Raw genomic sequence first — 19,472 nt, forward strand, 5'->3', positions numbered from 1 at the left:
TCACCAGCAAGCAAGACGAAATGGATAAAAGGGGAGTCCCCTCCTCAGAATGTTTAAGCTTTATTTTTCTAATACAAAAATCCTTGTAAAACCCTACTCTATTGGATCTCAGATCATCAATAATATAAATAATTTTATAAATAATTATACATAAAAATAACAAAAAATTATATTTATATATTATATAATATTATAATAAAAAATTATTATTTAATCCTTATGATATAGAAAAATATATTAGTTAGTCTCTTAATTTTGAAAATACATTAAAATATTTTTAAAATTTTAAAAAATTTACTAGTTAATCTTTCTATTAATTTTAGCCATTAAATATTATAAAATAAAAATTATTTAGTTCATGTAATATAAAAAACTTACTAATTAATTTATTAATTTTAAAACATATATTAAAACGTTTCTAAAATTTTAAAAAAATTACTAATTAATTTCTTTATCAATTTTAGCTCTTAAGTTTTATAAAAATGTTTTAAATTTCCTCATATGAAGAAAATAATTAGTTGATATTTTTATAAATTTGAAGGATCAACTAATAATTTATTTTTTTACTGCAAGAACTAAATGGTAAAATATTTAATAGTTAAAAATAATAAAAAGACTAATTAATATATTTTTAATACCTTAAAAATATTTTAATATATTTTTTAAAATAAAAGTATCAACTAACGAATATTTTCATATTATAGGGATTAATAATAAATTTTTTTTTAAAAAAGTCTCAAATATTTTTAATAATAATAAAAAATTATATTTATATATTATATAATATTACAATAAAAAATTATTATTTAATCCTTGTGATATAAAAAAACTTATTAGTTAATCTCTTAATTTTAAAAAGTACAATAAAATATTTTTAAAATTTTAAAAAGTCTACTAATTAATCTCTCCATTAATTTTAGTCATTAAATATTATAAAGTCTTCATAATATCAAAAAATTCACTAATTAATTTATTAATTTTCAAAAATATATTAGAGCGTTTCTGAAATTTTAAAAAAAATTACTACTTAATTTCTCATTTAATTTTAGCTCTTAAGTTTTATAAAAATATTTTAAATTTCCTAATATGAAGGAGCTAATTAGTAGACATTTTTATAAAATTAAAAAATCAACTAATAATTTTTTTACTGCAAGAACTAAATAGTAAAATATTTAATTGTTCAAAAATAATAAAAAGATTAATTAATATATTTTTAATATCTTAAAAATATTTTAATATATTTTTTAAAATAAAAATACTAACAAATATTTTCATATTATAAGAATTAAATAATAAATTTTTTTAAAAAAAGTTTAAAATATATTTTAATATAAAATGATTAATTAATAAATATTTTTATAAAATTAAAAAATTAACTAATATATTTTTCATATTAAAAAACTAAATATTAAAATATTTAATAATTTAAACTAATGAAATGATTAATTAGCATATTTATTTAAATTTAAAGGCATATTTAAATAGATGAATCAATTAAAGATTAAATAATAAATTTTTTTATATTAGTAAAATAAAAATATATTTTATAAATAATTGAATAAATATGTATTTAAAAAAATTAATTCCATTAATATCATAAAATTTTAAAATTTTTAATGATAATTTAATAAAAATTGTAAAAAAAAAAACAATGGTTGGATAGAATATATAATAAGAAAATTAAATATAGTTTTTAAAAAATGATTTTTAATAAGTAGTAAGAAAAATACAATACTATTAAATTTTATATTTTTTTATAAAATAAAAAACTGTAATAATAACTAACGCACCCAAATTAACCACGTGGATGGATCTTAATTAACCAACTATGACCACAAAACTCACCGGCAATGAGCTTCATAATTCAAGCAAATAATACAATCAAATTATTGAGTGCTGTCATCGTCATTCTAGCTAGATTTTTTTCTAATTTGTTCATAAATTAATTTTCTTACACTCATTGCACATTGCATTTTTTATACGAAAGTAAAGATTTTATATTTTATTTTTTTAATAGGAAGAAGCACAATAATCTAATATAATTTGAAAATTGTCCGTATTAAAATTTTCAAGCTATCGTGTATATTTAATAAATATCATAATAAAAAATTAAACTCAGTTTGAGTTTTCTAAAAAATTTAAAATTAATTATTCTGTATCATTTTTTTACACTTATAAAAAATTCGATCTCAAATTGTCATCAGCAGAATAGTACTGAAATAGATCTGTCGCACTAAATATTTTAAAAATTTACATATAATTTGGGCGGTCAAGAATATAAGTATTGTGATTAATTTTTTGAACAATCCGAAATAAACCAATCTTTTTTGGATCAAGTTTTTTTTATCCTACACTACGTTCCTTACGTAAAAATACCATAATTTGATTACTGATATTGAAGGACTTGAAACTCCTATATTTATCGGCTATAGTTTTATACTTGTTATTGGCTTCTGTAATACATTATTATACCTATTTGAAAACGTCCACATACTAATTTGCTAACTGTCGGCTCATCCTCCCTAATAGTTCTCCCACTTCTCTTCCCAATTCTCTGACTACTTTATTGGGGGTTTGGTAGTTGAAGATGGGTTGGGACTCGGTAAAATTGAACCCTTAAGCTATGGGGGTACGTTTAACGGAGTATTAAGGCCGCTCTGTTGCAGTATCTGCCCCAGCAAGTGGGTAGTATTTTATAGCTGAAGAGTCATGGCTTGGAGTTCTTGGTCGAACAAGGCGATTCTGGGTACCTGTCGAGCTCGGCGAGGGATTAAACAACACGGGTGGTTGGTTTGAGAGTGTTGTAGGACTAGAGAATAATAACTGCTGACCTTTTTTAGCAAAGCTTAGATCGTTTGGGGTATTACTTTTCGTTGTGGTTTGCTATGTGGATCTCTAGTGGGTGTTATGAAAATAGAATTTCGGTGACGAGAAAATCTCATTCATTCCTACAGACGACGCGAATTGATATTCTGATATCCAGAAAATAAGATTTACAATATGAGAGTAAGCTTGATCAGAAAAGATCACGCTTCTCCCCTTTATTCCTTTTCCTTTTATCCTCTAGTGACGCATAACCGCCACCTTGTTACAGTATCACCTGTCCTTATCACTCAGACCCATGCGTACGAACGTACCAGCATATCCCTTTTTGTCAAGCAGCCATTTAATTCCCCCGACGCACATGTTAATAGGGTTACAATGTGATTAGACCTACTCTCCTACCTTCCAGACTAGGTCATCCCCTGATAGACCTGTGCATAAGTCAATTCGGTCTGTCTTGGTCTCAGACTATAGTACATATATTAGACCGGTCTACTTTAAAGAATTTCGATGAATTTTAAACATATATACTTCTTCAGAGTCCAGCCTCATCCCAGAGCGTAAGAAGTCGGGCGATAGTCTGGCGGTTATCATCTTTAATCGAATATAAATTTCACTTTTCAAAGTGTAGTGGGATTTAAAATTGCAACCAGTAATTGTTGATTTGCATTGACATATTTATTGCGAAAAACTCTGACCACAAAACTCACTGGCAATTGGCTCCACAATTCAAGCCAATTTGCAAGTATCACAATCCAATTTATTGAGTCTTGTCCTCGTCTTCTAGTTAACTTGTTTCCAGGTTGTTCATAAATTAATTTTGTCTCACTCATTGCACATTGCATTCCCAATATAGAAGTGAGTAGTCATTTTTTTTATAAGAAAGGTATAATGTCTAAGTATAATTCATAGACTAGATAATGAGTGTAACCTTTTCTTTTATTTAATATGAAAGTGAATATCTCAAAATAAGCAGATAAATTAATTAAGGGACTCGAAATCAGACTTCACTCACCTTTTAGTCCGGCTTTTATACTGAAAAAATCTTAATCAACCAAATCGATTTTAGCCATCTTTGTGAAGGCTTCAGGCCATATGAAAACAGGACCACTCCCTTGAAAATCAAATAAAATGACGTCATTTTTTCTTTAATTTTGTCTATTTAAATCTTGTCCCATTTTATCATTTCCTGTCTGCATATTCTCACTCTCTGAATTCCATCCCCATAGTAGCTACTGGAATAATTTCTATGGAGTTTCATCTCCTTCTCATTTTTGCTTTATTTACTGCTGTGAGTGTTGAATTTTATTTGTTTCTCCAATTTTTTCATATTATAATATTCTCTTCAACTTCTTTTATGGCAGATTGTTCTCAAAGGAAGTCATGCTTCTGTACCTGCAGAGCTGTATTGGCAATCCATGTTACCAAACACTCCATTTCCAAAAGCTTTAAAAGATTTTCTGCACCCTGCTGGTTAGTTAACTTTCTTCGTTTTTTTTTTATGATTTTCTTTGTTAAGTGATTTTAGTCTAAAGCATGAACTATCTTTTTGTGGATTTTCAATTATAAGCAGATATTGGAAAGAAAAACACATTATCATTTCCAGAAGATTACATGCCACAAAGTTGTCAAGAGGTAAACTATGGAGTTGGATATTGGCCTGACAACGGAAAACCCATATCCAATTCAACTACTGTCTACTTCTTATACCAGGATCTCCTTCCAGGCAAAAATATGAGGATCATTTTCCTTAAATCTACAAATGGGTCTAATTTCTTGCCACGTAAAATAGCAGAATCCATTCCTTTCTCAAGCAACAAATTCCCAGAAATTCTCAACTATTTTTCAATAAAATCCACATCAAAGGAAGCTCAAATCATGAAACAGACAATTGAAGAATGCGAGACACCTAGCATGAGAGGAGAAGACAAGTATTGTGCTACATCTTTAGAATCCTTAGTTGATTTTGTGGCTGCCAAGTTCGGACAAAATGTTCAAGTTTTTTCTAATGAGGTAGAAGAAGAGAACAAGAAACAAGAGTATACAATCTTGCAGGGAATCAAAATGATGGGAGAAAATAACATTATATGCCATAAGGAGAGATATGCGTATGCTGTGCTTTATTGCCATAGAATCAAAGACACAAAGGTTTATAAGGTTCCATTAATGGCGGCTGATGGATCTAAAGCTGAAGCAGCTGTTGTTTGCCACATGGATACATCGGCTTGGCACCCACATCACTCTGCCTTTCAGATCCTTAATGTTAAGCCTGGAGGACCTGCAATTTGTCACATCCTCAATAGTGATGCCACTGTCTGGATTTCCACTAGTTAAGTTCGGTAGGCATAAGTGTAAAAAATAAAAAATTAAAGGTATATCTTGTAAATATTTATGAAAACTCTTGTTTATCATCTCTAAAAGAATTCTAAATTATTCTTCTGGTCTCTAAAATATTAGATAATTAATGAATTTATTCTTATATTTTTAAAATTTAATACTTTCGTCCCTAAAATTTAATTTCGTCGAGATTTAAGATTTAATAACTTACACCTAATAAAAAAAAGACATTAAATATAATTTCAAAAATACTTTTATCAATAATAAAATAAAAACTTACTATTTAGTTTCTATAATACGAAAAATCTCGCTAGTTAGTTATTTGATTTTGAAAAATATATTAAAATGTATCTAACATTTTAAAAAATCTACTAGCTAGTTTATTCTCTCCGTTAATTTTATCGTTAAACATTTTACTATTTAATTCTATAATTTAAAAAATTTGTTAGTTGGTCTCTCAAATTATTAAAAAGTTTACTAATTAGTTCCTCCATATCTTAAATATTTTAGATTTTTTTTATAATACTTAACTACTAAAGTTAATGAAAGAGACAATAGACTTTTTCAAATGTTATAGATATTTTAATGCATTTTGCATGGTGAGCAGTGATCAATAGCGAATGACATTATAAAATAATTTTTATTGAATTTTAATTTTTTATTTTTAATAATTTAAATTTTATATATTTTGATTTTTATTATATTTTTGAGTTTGAATCTTGAATTTATTGAATGGAGATTGAGTTTGAGATTTTCTTCTTTGGATTTTGATGCAATTAAAGTTCAGAAACAAAAGTGTTAGATTCGAAAAATAGAGGAACAAATACATTAATTATGTAATATTTTAGGGACGAAAAAGTACTTTTCTCTTTGATTCTTTGAGTTAAAAATCTATAAATTTATAAAAATTAAATTTTAGTAACTAAAATATTGGGTTCTAATAAAAATGATAATTTGATATTTTTTTTATTCCTAACGGCATTTTTATGGATAGACCTTTAATTTTGACGATTTAAGAACGAAAATGTTGAATTTTAAAAATAGAATAACATATTCATTAATTATGTTATACTCGAAGATAAAAAAATAATTTTTTCATATTTATAATAAGTAATTCTCCTTAAATATTTTGTAATGACTTTAGATTTATACAATTTATTTTATTATTAAAATTTAATATAATTAAATTATAATGATATTTAAATTACGATAGTATTTTAATTATATTAAAATAATTATAATTATATTATTATTAAATTTAAATTAAATTTAATTTAGATAAAAAATTAGTCTAAAGAAAAATATGTGTAAAGCTATAATTTTTATTTTAAATCAGTATTGTATATTTAATTTCATAGTAGATAAATCTGAATAAATCTGATAAATCTCAAATTATACTTTTCTAATTTTCATTTAATTAAAAAAAAAAGAAAAACCTTTATTTCAAACCAATACCACTTACACGGAGCGTTTAATCTTCAAAAAATTAAAAACAAGAGTACTCTCTCTTTCCAAATAAAAGTAAGACGCATGGCTATTTTCACATGAATTAAAAGATACATAATTAATATAGTTAAAATAGTTAACTTTTTTTACTATATGTGATATATATTAATTCTATATTTTTAAATTGAATTTTGAAAACTTTATTAACACATCAATATATAAAGTTATTAATATATTTTATTTTTTAAATTAAAATTAAATATTAAAAATAAAATTGTTATTTTTTAAAATTAAAAGACATAATAAAGATTATAAATTAATAAATAAATAAATAAAGAGACGGAGGACTATTACTCCATTTTTTCGAAACTGTCCAGAAAACAGCAAGTCCAGCAAAAGCATGAGTACACTGATTGGCAATTTTTCTAACACGCATAAGAGATGAGAAATCGGAGAAATTCAAAATCAATGAGAGGAATGAGCCTACCAGTAAACAGACAACTCGCACTCTCTCACCGTCCAAAGCCATAAGAAGCTAACAAACGGAACAGCATAAGCAGGCGCTGAGCACATAGGCTTCATATTCCCCACAGTTTCTCCAGGTTCTGAACCCTTTCCTCTAGCCCAATTTTCTGAGCTTTGCTTGTAGAAGTCCCAACGCAGTCATCAACATATATAGGATCATCAAAAGAACCTCCTGCTGTTTTTATCTTTCTATTTTTAAATCTAAGTGATACTTCAGATACTTTGCTGCATTCATTGTACTCACTTGCATTATCGATATAAAACAGAAGTTCTAAATCAATGGGCTCTTTCTTCACTTCTTTAGTTTCCTTGTTAGAACCCGTAACGCAGGATTTTTCCTGCACTTCGCAAAATTTTCTTTTCCCACTGATATTGGATCCCTTCAAAGTTGCAGGTTCAACATTTTCAGATTGTTTCTGTGAATCAACTTCAGGAATGATGGTTGCTTTTGCAGCAGCAAGACGAGATCTCATTATTGTTGAAATAGGAACTTTGTCGTCATCGTCGTCGTCGCTAAAAGCTTGAGACACTGTTTCCTTGATCTTGGGAGAAGAAATAAAACGGTAAGTGGTGTGGCGCTTTTCTTTAATCCCCATCTCATACTTAATATTGCAGCCATCCTTATTGTTTCCTGCCCAAGCTGATTCTGATGCTTCATCATTTCCTGTTCCACCAGAACTACTTTGATCACATTTTGAAGTAACCGAGCCATGGCTCACCTCCTCTCGACCGGATGACGAGTATGAAATCTTGCAATGAAAAGTGGGTGATAATCTCGCAGTCCTGCAATTCTTCAATACATCCTTAAGTGCATCTTCACGAATCGATTTCGATTCATTCCACCAATTAAAATACCTCTTTGAAACACCAGGCTTGAAAGATCTTCCTGGAATGAAGACAACAATATTTTTCTCTGCAAGCTCCAAACTAGAGTGATCACCAGGAAGATCCTGATCCATTCCTAATTGCATTGCCACCCGGTGTGGCAGATACTGTTCTCTGCAACCTAATCCCACCAGCTCCGTAGCAACTGAGCACCTAAGATAAGACTGCAAGTCCTCATCTGAACTCGATGAAATCATCCGATCTCCGGCTATTTTATGGTTGGGAAGTTGTAGCCAGGTGTCCAGATTACTATCAACATATGGACGCCAACAAAAATTTTCAGCCAATTTTAGAGCTGATCTAATCAATGGGAGACTGATTTTAGGATTCAGCTTATGCCATCTAGCAGCCCAGGGCTCACCACGATTAAGTGCTTTAGGAGATTTTGGTCCCAGAAGTGGGAAATGCTCAAATGCCCATAGCTGCAGTAATTGCAATGGTCCTGAAACAATTACTGCTTCCTGAGAAGCAGCTGCTTGTTCCCTTAACAAACTCAGGTTCCTATAGAGGCTTGCCAAAACTGCTGGGGCAAGTGCCATCTTTTTCCCTATAGCTAGACGGATTGCTATAGGAAAAACTTCCTTTCTCAGGGTATCCCTCGGCGATGAAGGAAACACATACCTCGACAGCCACAGAGCCAAGAAAGCCACATGTTCAATTTCAGTTTCAATCTCCATGAAATGTCTCATCCAAGCGAAGTGGGTTGTTTTCTTTGCCCTGTTCTTTTGCAATTCCTTTCGCTTTTCTTCCATTGCTTCTTCTATCTTCACTAACTCTCCTGTCAGAGGACTTGCCACAGGCTCTCCGGTGACTGGAAAGCCACCAATTACCATAACATCTTCAAGGGTGATTGTAGCTTCCCCCCATGGAAAAACAAAAGTGTTGGTCTCTGAGCACCAAAACTCTGCTAATGCAAGTATCAAATCGCGATTACAACAAATCTCATATCTAGAGCTCGAGATGGAATTGCAGATATTGCTTTGATTCCAAATAGCCCCATACTTCCCTCCCAAGTTATCAATCCATTCCTCCCATTGCTTATGGGGTCTTACCCAGCTCTTAAAAACAACCTTTGAAGGCCATTCTGTGCTACTATGAGAGAAAATTTCAGACAACAAGGGAGTGTTTGGAACCTTAACAGCTTGATCGACACTATCAACACACGGTTTGAGGAATCTAGCATGCCTGGTTGTCTGCTTCCCATCTTTCAAAGACACCATAGTTTCAGACCTTGCTCTATAAAGGGGAATCGTCTCTTTCACTTGTGCCATTGTAGAGAAATCGAGAAGTGAAAGAAAAATAGAATAGTACAGGATTAAAGATCAGTAACCATAGTGGTTCAACAAATTTTGATTTTGCCTGTTGATGTGGGTGGAACAAAGATCAAGAAAATGAAGACGGACGGTCATAATTAAGAACAGCTTCCAATGCACATTACGTATGGTACATTACATGGGAAATTGGAGATTAAATCCAATATCAATGAAGCCCTAACTGATCCAAGCAATGCATGTGCACACAGATAACAGGTGATGGTGAGGCTAAGAAAATTATGATGGCTAACTTTTCAGTCATTAGTTATTAGTTATGTATGAGTGCATTTAAAATATAAACATACTTTCAATCATGTGTAGCTATTATTGCTGTCTTCTTCAAATGAATTGGTGTCCCCATCATCGCTTTCTTTCATATTTTTCCTCTGCCTTTTCCTGCTGTTGTTGGATTCATTCATTTGTTTGAGTGAAGAGGGAAGCAGAGGAAGAGAAAAGGGAGCAAAATTTTGTGGATTAGGCAGAAAAGAAAGAGACTTTCATATAATAGGAGGAAGAGAGAGAGGGAAGGACCAAAGAAATAGCGAAGTCTTCTCAAGTTGGCTTTTCAAAGAATGTGTGAGCCAAGTGTGAACACAAACACATATCCATTTGACAATTATGGTTTATCAACTCATTTTGGCAAAGTCTTGTAATTTTTATTATAAAGCGGCAATCTTTCTATCGTTTTCATTAATTCCAGCTCTAACCCATTACACATTTGATTAAAAACACACTATATGACAACTGGGTTTGATTCAAATTTGTATAATATAATTCAAAATTTACTCCTTTGAATATTGGGTATTGATAATTCTAATGACTGACCTAATTTTGTCTGAGAAATAGTTAATTTTGTCTGAAAAATAGTTAATATTTTTAAGATATGATGAGAGATGTCATCTCATTTTAGATCTTCCAAAAATTATTATTGCAAATAAACGAATGAGAATACTTATTGAGAGATAAACTTTTTGAGAGCTGTTTGTTCACTAATATTAAAATAAATAATTTTAGAGTGTTTTTTAGTGAAATTGAAGATTTGATTAACATAAATCAAGTAAATACTCATTGAGAGTCTTAATTTTTTTTAATGAAGCAATTTAGTATGAATAAAATTTAATTTTAATCTCATAAGTAAAAAATATATAATTATGCCTAAACAAAAGATGAATTCTTTTTAATATGCTGAAGGTTGTAACTTGGGAGGGATAGTAACGCTTAGGGTTTTGTACGTTGCCTTGCCTGGAATTGGAATGAGCAGTGTTGCTTGTCAGAATTTTTCAAATTGTGGCTGCTGAATTGTAGACCATTTAGGCCATAATTCTCTTACAGTTGATGGGCGTGACCCTTATGTTTATAGAAGATTTTATTTAACTCTGAACTTATTTAGTTTAAATATCGATTCTGAATACTGATTTATTGTCTATTTTTTAAGGAGTTAGATTCGCAAATCAACGAAACTTTCATCAGTTGATAGTTGAGAATTATAATCTGAACACAATCAACATGTTGTTGGATAAGTACGATTCATGTACTATGTGTTTTTTTGCATATTTATCGAGAGGCGAATAGATGTGCGAATAATTTAGTTCCTACTGCAAGCACTAGTATGTTAGATCTCTAAATCTTAGATTTTTTATCTAATGAAAGAGTAGCTCTAACATGATCGATTTTATTAATTTATTTTAATAAAGCGCAATGTTCCCGTGGTGATTGTATGTAGCTGTTTTCTTCTACACAGTCAAATCTGAAGCTTTTACAGCTGTTTGATTGGAGCTTGGAGTGGTGTTTCCATGGTTGATCTTCCCCTCCGCTTACGCTTGTCCAATCTGTCTCCTCAGCTAATTCGGCGTGGATTCAAATTCTTGTTCTTTCAATAATAATGGTCTATTTTCTTTGCCCTCCCTGAAAACGATGGCTTTGAGCTTAGCTTTCATCTGTCTACAGGTGGTTTGATGAGATTTCTGCCGGGATGATTTTTCTCTATGTCAGGAAGCTTCTAGCTATTGGATGAGTTCCTGATTCGAATTTTACCCAAATCTCTCTAGGGCTCCAGATTGTTGGGCTTAGGTCCCATTTTGTTTGGACTTTCGGGTTGGGAAAAAAGAAAGTAGTAGTTTGATTGGGACTTCATGCGACAAACGAATTGGTTGTGTAGCTTGTAATACAAATGTATTATTGTCGGATGTGCTTCACTTTCTCTTAGGTGATAATGCCTTTTTTTTAAAAAAAAAAAACAGTTTTGTTGAAAATTGGCATATCACATGACTGTAAAGAAAAATAAAAAGAAAAAAGGGGCCCACAGATTCGTTACTTGTGTTGGTTAAAATTAGCAGAAATATTTTCTTGATAGATTAAAATATAAATAAATAAATATATTTTTTAGATACATAGTAAATTGGATCAATTTAACGATTATTACAAATTCACGATTTAAAATTAATAAAAAAGTTTAGATATTTTCTGTTGGACAATAACTTTTAAAATAGCATAAATTATAACACTAATATTTAGAAATTAAGATATATTCTTTTAATTTTTAATTAATCATTACTAAAATAATTATTAATTATTAAATATTAAAATAAATTATAATCGAATTGACCAGGAACTAAATAAATGTTTATCTAATATTATAATTGTGCGGGTTACAGATAAAAATACTATTTTAAATATATTAATTAAAAAATTAAATTTGTTATAGAATATTAAAAATAGTAAACAACTTTCTCTAAAATATTTTTTGTATAATATTTAAATTAATATTTTTTTCTAAAAAATCAACTTTGAATAATTTATAATTTTTATTTATTTTAATTTTTCACATAATTTTTTTATTAACTTTTTAATTATATCAATTTTAAAAATATTAAATATTAAAAAAATTTAAAATAAAATAAAATTATAATAATTAATTTATCTATAGTATTATAGTTTAAAAATGACAATAATTTTAGATAAGTAACAATATTTATTACTGAGCAAATCGATCCAGACACTACTTTCCTAGGGGAATCGAAAAGTGATTAGATTCTATTACATCATAGATTTTTTATTTATTGTTGTTTTTTATAAAAAGAAGAAAATAAATTGTATATTATTATGTAAATGGGTACTTTGGCTATAATCTCAAGTGTAATAATGGTTAGTAGATAAAAAGATTAAATTTTGTGGGGCCATGTGGAGCACTCAACGAGTAAGCTAAGAAATTCAATATTATCCACTGCTTTTGACCATGCCACTTCCCATAACCCTAATTAATCTTAAGAATTAAATCTACATACAGTATATTCAAGATTTTCCCTTTTTTTTTTTTTATAATACCCAGTATGAATTTTTGTCGATATTCAATATTGAAGAAGTGCAAGAGAGCAGAGGTGGTGGTGATAATCAGTGAGCAATCGTATTCAGAAGAGCTTGATTTTTCAAACATTAAAATGCTTAGCTTCCAACAAACTACAAAGACGTTGCAGTCGGCGACATCTTATAAACAAAGTCAAATAGATAGGTGAAAAATCAGAGACGCTCCCCAGTGTGAACAGAAAGCGAGAAATTCCCGAAAACACGCCGAAAAAGCCAAAAGCAAGAGACCAGAAAAAAGGGAAAATTAAACCCTCAACTCCTACAAATGGCGGAGATAGTCAACAACCATAACGTGCTTGCTTTATACCCCTAACAAGCCTTTTTAAGACTAAACTATTAAGACTTTAGATCCCTGTAATAAATAATGAAAATTTACTCCATAATATATAAAAATTTATTAATTAATTATTCTATTAATTTTAATAATTAAATATTTTTTCTATTTATTTTTTATAATATAAAAAAATTCACTAATTAATATCTACAATTTATAAAAATATTTATTACATAATCTCTCCGTTTTAAAAACATTTACGTTTAAATACAATATTTAAATATTAAAATTAATAAATTTTTTAAAATTAAAAAATATTTTAATATATCTTTAAAAAGAAATAACTAGTAAATTTCCAGAGTAATTTTTTCAATAAATGATTATGCCACTTCTCATCCAATACCAGTTCCAACGTGATTATTTTTTTATTATTATATTTTATTTTTTGAAATTTCAGAACTAAATGGGTTGGGTTGGCTAGCACCCAAGTATCACTCCAATCACTTTGACAAGCTACATCTGTTCAAGCACCTAATTTGACTCGAAAAACCCTCTGATTATGGCATATTTAGCAGAGTATCTACAATGAATTGTACTTCTACTGGAGATAAATTAGACAGGAGGCGAGAATCAGTGTAATAGTACAAATGAAATGAACCTAGGAGTCTATTGGTCAACTACAGCTTCCCAGTTTCTTGGAAGTTTGGCTGGCAAGATGGGGGATTTTTTTTTTCCGCACTTTGATCACTCAAACCACATAGCAAACACTAGGCGGCCCACCTAAACCAGCTCATCAATTTCATGGTCGTAATATGCAGGGATGACACTAAGTGAGAGATTTGCCAGCCCATTCTCGTTCTCGTCTTTTTTGCTTGGCTTGCATTCGGTTGAATTTCTCTTTTCCTTTCTCCAAAAGGGGATCATGCACAACATAGTCATTTGGGTCGTCTTTGCGAGACATACGATCCTGTTACAAGTTAAAAAGTGCACGACTTCATAATATTGCCTATCCCCTTGTCATGCATAGAAAATATTTTTTGAAAAAAAGAGTTATGCAATTTCAAATTCATGCTGTGATGATCATAATCTATGTACAGCTCAGATTCAAAACTATATTGAACCCAAGACTGAGGAGAGCTTGTACCACTTTGAACATCATATTTTTCTGAAGTAGCTTCATAAGTTAGAATATGTAAAAAAAAAAGAAAAATCACTGTTTCAATTGAAAAAAACGTACATGTGGTCTCCAAAAATTCTTCTAAGAAATGAACAAAATATATACTGGAGAATGGAGATGGTAATGCGAAGCTTACCTTGCCAGGTTCAGGTGCAAAGTTTAGGCGGACACTACTCCAGTCAGACAAATCCTCTTTATAAGCACCTCCGGACTAGGTGTTTGCGGCAACTACGTTTCCAGAAATTGCCTTCTTAAACTTCTCAAGTTTTCCTAAAACCTAGTAGTAATGGAACCAGAATCAACCAAAAGATTTATATAAACACATCCCAATTTAATACTAAAGGTCATTATATACAAATTATAGACAGCGTAGATGAAGCACATAAAGTTTTCCCACTAGGCACCCACTTTAATTTCATCTTGTTTTGGTTAATAATCAATACATATTTATTTGTTAGCTGAGTTGGTAAGAACTAAAGAAGAAGAAAAAAGGGTGACAATTTTACAAATTATAGACAGCATAGATGATTGTCCTTATATTTCAACTTCTATTTTTCTCCACTCTCAGCAACCAATTGAAGAATTCAACATGAAATTTAGAGGAAATACACATGCACTATTGGAAGAAGACTCAAATTTTAGGAATCGTATTGTTTCTACTATTTAGGAATTATATTATTACTATTTAGGAATATTTTTAGAGTTCTATTAGATTTAGTATTTTGTTATTTAGGGATTTTGTGTTGATTTGAGATTCCTAGCTAATGTTTGGTTATTTAAAAATACCAAGTCTTAGTAGTAGTAATACTATAATATAAATATTTATAACTTCTAAGTATTTTATTAGAGTTTTTATGATATTGTGGTATCAGAGCTTGTTCTACATCACACCCCTTTTCGTACAGAAAGTATTCGACAGATAAGTGTAAAAACCGTAATCTGTAAGTTCCTGAATATTTTCATCCTACTTCCCGCTTTGCAGACAAAGCTTGGTGTAGTTGTGTTCCCAGATTGAGCAAAAATGATGGATAATCCCACCCCAGCCTATGCCTCTGCATAATTTGTTAGCCTCATTTCCCTATCAGCTAAGATCAGATAGTCTAACGAGATTGATCACTAGGAACACAGCCTACAGCCAAATACAATAAAAATAAATAAATAAATTGTAAAGAAAGTTAAGATTACCACAAACACATAATATACCTCATCCTCATGTCCTTGAATTCTGCGCTTCTTCTGTTTTTGCAACAGTCTTCCTTGTTCAGCTTCGCTGAATAACTGTAAATCTACATCTGCCTTAGCCATGCGCTCTGCCCTGGCTTCAGATCCTATTCCCTTTTTCTTCAGCGACAGCTTTTCCACCCTTGGCTGGTCATCGTCAATGCTTTCAGCAGTATACCTAGCAAGAATGAAACAGGCATTAAAGCACAGAATGCTTATATAATTAAGTTGCTTATAATTAAGTTGCACAGGATTCAACTTTGGACTCGTACTGAAAAACCAAGTAATACTCTAAATGATATAATAGGAAACATTGCCTCAACAAGACCAGGAAATAGTGCTCATGATTCCACAATAAAGTAACAAACTATATTAGGGATAAAAGTAATTCTGCAGCATAAAAGAACATGAAGCATTGCTTTAACAACCAGGGAAAAGTATTATTAAAATTTTTTGAGAAAAGGAATGCTGCTTTGTTCAAGAAAATAGTAACTTGCAAGTAATATCCTTCCCTCAATCAAATGCAAAAAAAGAGTGAATGACCCCCTTCATTGCAATTTTGCAAATCCTTCACTTCTTTATAAGAGAAACTTTTGGCTCATTTTTGTATGTTTCACAATATCTGTCGCTGTGCCAATTTGTTTACATCACTTTCTGTTCAAACACAGTAGAACTAAGAGTTTGCTGCAATGAGGGAATGCCTACATAATGGTGACACTTTCTATTTTCATATGATTTAATTGACATGCAAAGAAATGGAGGAGTTAGCCATGGAATTTACAGTTACATTCTGAATATGCTTCCTTTTTTCTGTTCTAAACTTAAAAGTGACCTGTGCTGAGCTATTAAACTTCAAAGCGTCATTTTTCATCTTCATGAAATTGCAAGGTGCCATTTCATCTTAATGCACAAATGCACCTGCAAAATGATGTTTTAACTCCTTCTCTTTTTCCTCAAAAGAAATGCTATTCTTAATTTCTTACCTTGGGGCAGAAATTTGACGACCTGTTGGGCTAGTGCTTCCTGCACATAAAATATACAATGAACAGACGTGCATTAATAACAAAGGCAATCTTTGATAAAAAAGTAGTAATCTAAAATGGAAGGGTAGATAAAGTAGAGGATATGAGATAAATGCCAAAATGGCCAAACAATTCTTTTAAGTCTAACATAACCATTATATCCAAACCCCAACTATTTAAAACTGATGATGAGAACATATTAGGACATGGCTCAAAGTTGAATAGAGGAAGTCCAAAAATAATAAGAATAACTAAACCACTCTCATAAGTTGGCAACAAAATTATAAAAAGGATATTGGTTCTGAACTATGTTGGAATATCTAGTAAAGAATTTTCAAGAGTTACAATCTCATCTCAGACAGCAGCTTTTGCCCAGAAAACTGAAATAACATCAACATATGAGGAACTTTTTATGTGCAAACCAAGTGTGCATGTTAGATGGTTTTTATCCAAATTACTCGTTATTCATTCACAAATTTCTAAATCTTGGCAAGGCAGGGTACCTGTCAGCTCAACATCCGTGTGCATGTGTCACATCCATTAGAGTTTCACAAGGAGAAATGACTTTTGAAACAAACTCATCAGTAGATCAGGACTAACTTATTCACTTAGAAGATCTTCCCTGCCTCATTTTCCAAATCATTGTTGCTGTTTTTGACGAAAAGGGAAATTCAAAGCCTTTAGAGAGGGAGCAGATCTAACTCAAGTTTTATGCTCTCAGCATAACATACAATGAAATTAGAAGAAAATAGAAGCTCCATGCTGATTAGTCAGGTTAGAAATTTCATTAAATTGAAAAGATACCATCTTTCTTTTGCTTAGATGAGAGATCTCCCAGGTCCATTCTTCTTCTGAGTATTTGTTGGAGCATTCGTGCATCAAAGTTGGCCTCATCATCATCATCATCATCACTATTAGAAAGTTCAGGATCTAAATCTTTCTTTGATGCGTCCTTCTTAGAGCTTAATGCCCCTCTCACGGATAACTGCAGATCCCTGGTTGCTTTGGCTTCAGCTGAGTTCTGCATTGAAGAAAGTCTCAAGGACATGTCCTATAGATCATAAAATGCATATAAATGAAAAAAATGACAACTTTGCCATTTGCATAGCTGACTTGCCAACCAATCTCTGAGGATAATATCAAATATAAGTGTATGATGACTGAGTACATTGCATTTGCGAATCAAAAGAGAGGGGGGCCTAGTAACCATGGTTGGGAGGGGGGCCTAGTAACCTGATATAGGTAGGCACAAACAAAATCAGTATGTGAATCCACCTTAATTACAGCAGAACTGCTTAGGATTATGGTGTTATACATTAAAAAAAATACTTAAGCATAAGGTGGTCTCTCGTTTGTTTCATTATTCAAGGACATTATGCCTATTGCAACCAATCTTAAAAAATCATAATACATGCAGATATTAATCATGACCTTCGGTCTCAAGTATTAGGAGTTTTTGTTCCCTATAATTTTGGGCATATATTAGTCTCTATGACTAAAATTATGCAAAGGTAACATATTAAATTGAACATTATCAATTTTACACTTGGATCACATCCTAGTATGACTATAAAAGTTTTTAATTTAAAAACTAAGAGAACTGAATCATCACCGATTCTTCACTTGGATGTTGTTCCCTCAGGAGACGAGGATCATCCAATACATCATGACTACTCTTAATCTTTTGTTTCACAGCTGCTAATTCCTTCTCCTCTTCTTCAGCTTCCTCTCCAAATGAAAGTAAGTTCAACTTTCTGCATTATGTAGATATAGTGTACCTTAAACAATAAAACTGGTGGAAATGAATGTTTTTCTATTTCAAAAATAACTCATTGCATCAGCTCACGGAGGAAGGGAGGAGGAACTTACTTCACAGGTTTCTTCTTTAAATCTTTATTTTCAGTATCTGTTGCAGATTGGATTAGGGGCTTAGGGGGTCCCCTAGGAACAATATCTTCAAAAGGGTTCCATAATACCTAGAAGACAGATTTGAAGAATAAATCTAGGCAGTAAACTCCTTCAAAACTTCTACACGAAAATTATATTATTAGGACTAAGAAACAGCATATACATTGATACCTGAAATCTGAAAATGAAAGATAGAAGACAAACTAAATAACAGAGGAATGAAAATCTAAGGCGAACAAGAATCATATGTCGACATATCATGGACAATGTTGTTTATAAGTCTATGTAGTTCAAAAAAAATCAACAAAACCACATGCAAGCATTTGCAGAATCATTGAGCTCAAATGCCACAAGCATCAAAGTTATACCAGCTTTACGTATAGCTATGCATCTGCATCTGAGAAAGATGTCACCTCCAAACACAGAGAAAAGCATACCTCAATTGATTTGATTCTTGGGGCTGGATCCAATGGCCGATCATCTTTATCAGTTTCAACCTCACCAATGGTTAAAAGATTATATATTGAATCTCCAGTCACCTGGAAAAAGAAAAGGAAGAAAGAAAGAAAAAAGTTTCATTACACTCTAGATGAATGAGAAAAAAGTACAAAATCAAAATCACGTCTGTTCCCAAAAATGGTATTCATTTAATCAAAACAAATCAGTGAGAAAAAAATTTCAAAATCAAAATGACCATTACCTTTCCAAAAATGGTACTCTTTCGATCAAGCCAATCACACTTATCCAAGGAAATAAAGAATTGGCTCCCATTAGAATGTGGGGTACCAGCATTTGCGCATGCAACAACTCCCCTGTGGTTGAATCTTAGACGTGAATGGAACTCATCAGGAAAAACACTACCATATATGCTTTCACCACCTGCACATATTAATAAGCCCCGACATGCATTAAACATTGCTAGAAATTGTTACACCTGTAGCAATTTGCTTCCAGATCACACATCCGGATTATGGATTAACAGCAATTTGGAAAACCAATATTAGCATTCCAACACAAACAATTTAATTCAACCAATTGAAAAATCCTAGTCATATAAAGTTTAATAATTATGTTACTATAATCTACGAATTTTCAGATTTGAATATTATTTTATATCACTAAAGTAGTTAAACAGATTAAATGGTTGAAAAGTTAATGTTATAAAAGCACATATTTTT

General features: G+C 30.8%; 3 protein-coding genes across 3 annotated transcripts; 1 reads left to right on the plus strand and 2 right to left on the minus strand.

Annotated features, from left to right (window-relative positions):
* Positions 1-3,976: 3,976 nt before the first annotated feature.
* Positions 3,977-5,267, plus strand: LOC110611618 (BURP domain protein RD22). The gene is made up of 3 exons (XM_021752009.2): positions 3,977-4,114; positions 4,188-4,296; positions 4,397-5,267. The coding sequence occupies exons 1-3, from the start codon at positions 4,073-4,075 to the stop codon at positions 5,155-5,157; spliced, it is 912 nt and encodes a 303-aa protein (XP_021607701.2). The 5' UTR covers positions 3,977-4,072; the 3' UTR covers positions 5,158-5,267.
* Positions 5,268-6,918: 1,651 nt separating this feature from the next.
* LOC110610563 lies at positions 6,919-9,979 on the minus strand. The gene has a single exon (XM_021750541.2). The coding sequence runs from the start codon at positions 9,285-9,287 to the stop codon at positions 7,185-7,187; it is 2,103 nt and encodes a 700-aa protein (XP_021606233.2). The 5' UTR covers positions 9,288-9,979; the 3' UTR covers positions 6,919-7,184.
* Positions 9,980-13,501: 3,522 nt separating this feature from the next.
* LOC110611617 (peptidyl-prolyl cis-trans isomerase CYP57) lies at positions 13,502-17,992 on the minus strand. Its single transcript, XM_021752008.2, is given in 5 exon segments — positions 13,502-13,933; positions 14,280-14,420; positions 15,347-15,542; positions 16,348-16,387; positions 17,191-17,992. Coding segments are annotated over 5 exon segments (762 nt in total). The 5' UTR covers positions 17,435-17,992; the 3' UTR covers positions 13,502-13,792.
* Between the last annotated feature and the right edge of the window lie 1,480 nt (positions 17,993-19,472).

The sequence above is a fragment of the Manihot esculenta genome, chromosome 3 (assembly GCF_001659605.2).
Source record: "Manihot esculenta cultivar AM560-2 chromosome 3, M.esculenta_v8, whole genome shotgun sequence".
Classification (NCBI taxonomy): domain Eukaryota; kingdom Viridiplantae; phylum Streptophyta; class Magnoliopsida; order Malpighiales; family Euphorbiaceae; genus Manihot; species Manihot esculenta.

Excerpts from the sequence above, each read along its gene's own strand:
- LOC110611618 (XM_021752009.2), top strand. The coding sequence starts at position 4,073 with ATGGAGTTTCATCTCCTTCTCATTTTTGCTTTATTTACTGCT. Across the intron at positions 4,115-4,187 it reads TTTTTGCTTTATTTACTGCT|ATTGTTCTCAAAGGAAGTCA; the intron begins GTGAGTGTTGAA and ends CTTTTATGGCAG. Across the intron at positions 4,297-4,396 it reads AGATTTTCTGCACCCTGCTG|ATATTGGAAAGAAAAACACA; the intron begins GTTAGTTAACTT and ends AATTATAAGCAG.
- LOC110610563 (XM_021750541.2), bottom strand. The coding sequence starts at position 9,287 with ATGGCACAAGTGAAAGAGACGATTCCCCTTTATAGAGCAAGGTCTGAA.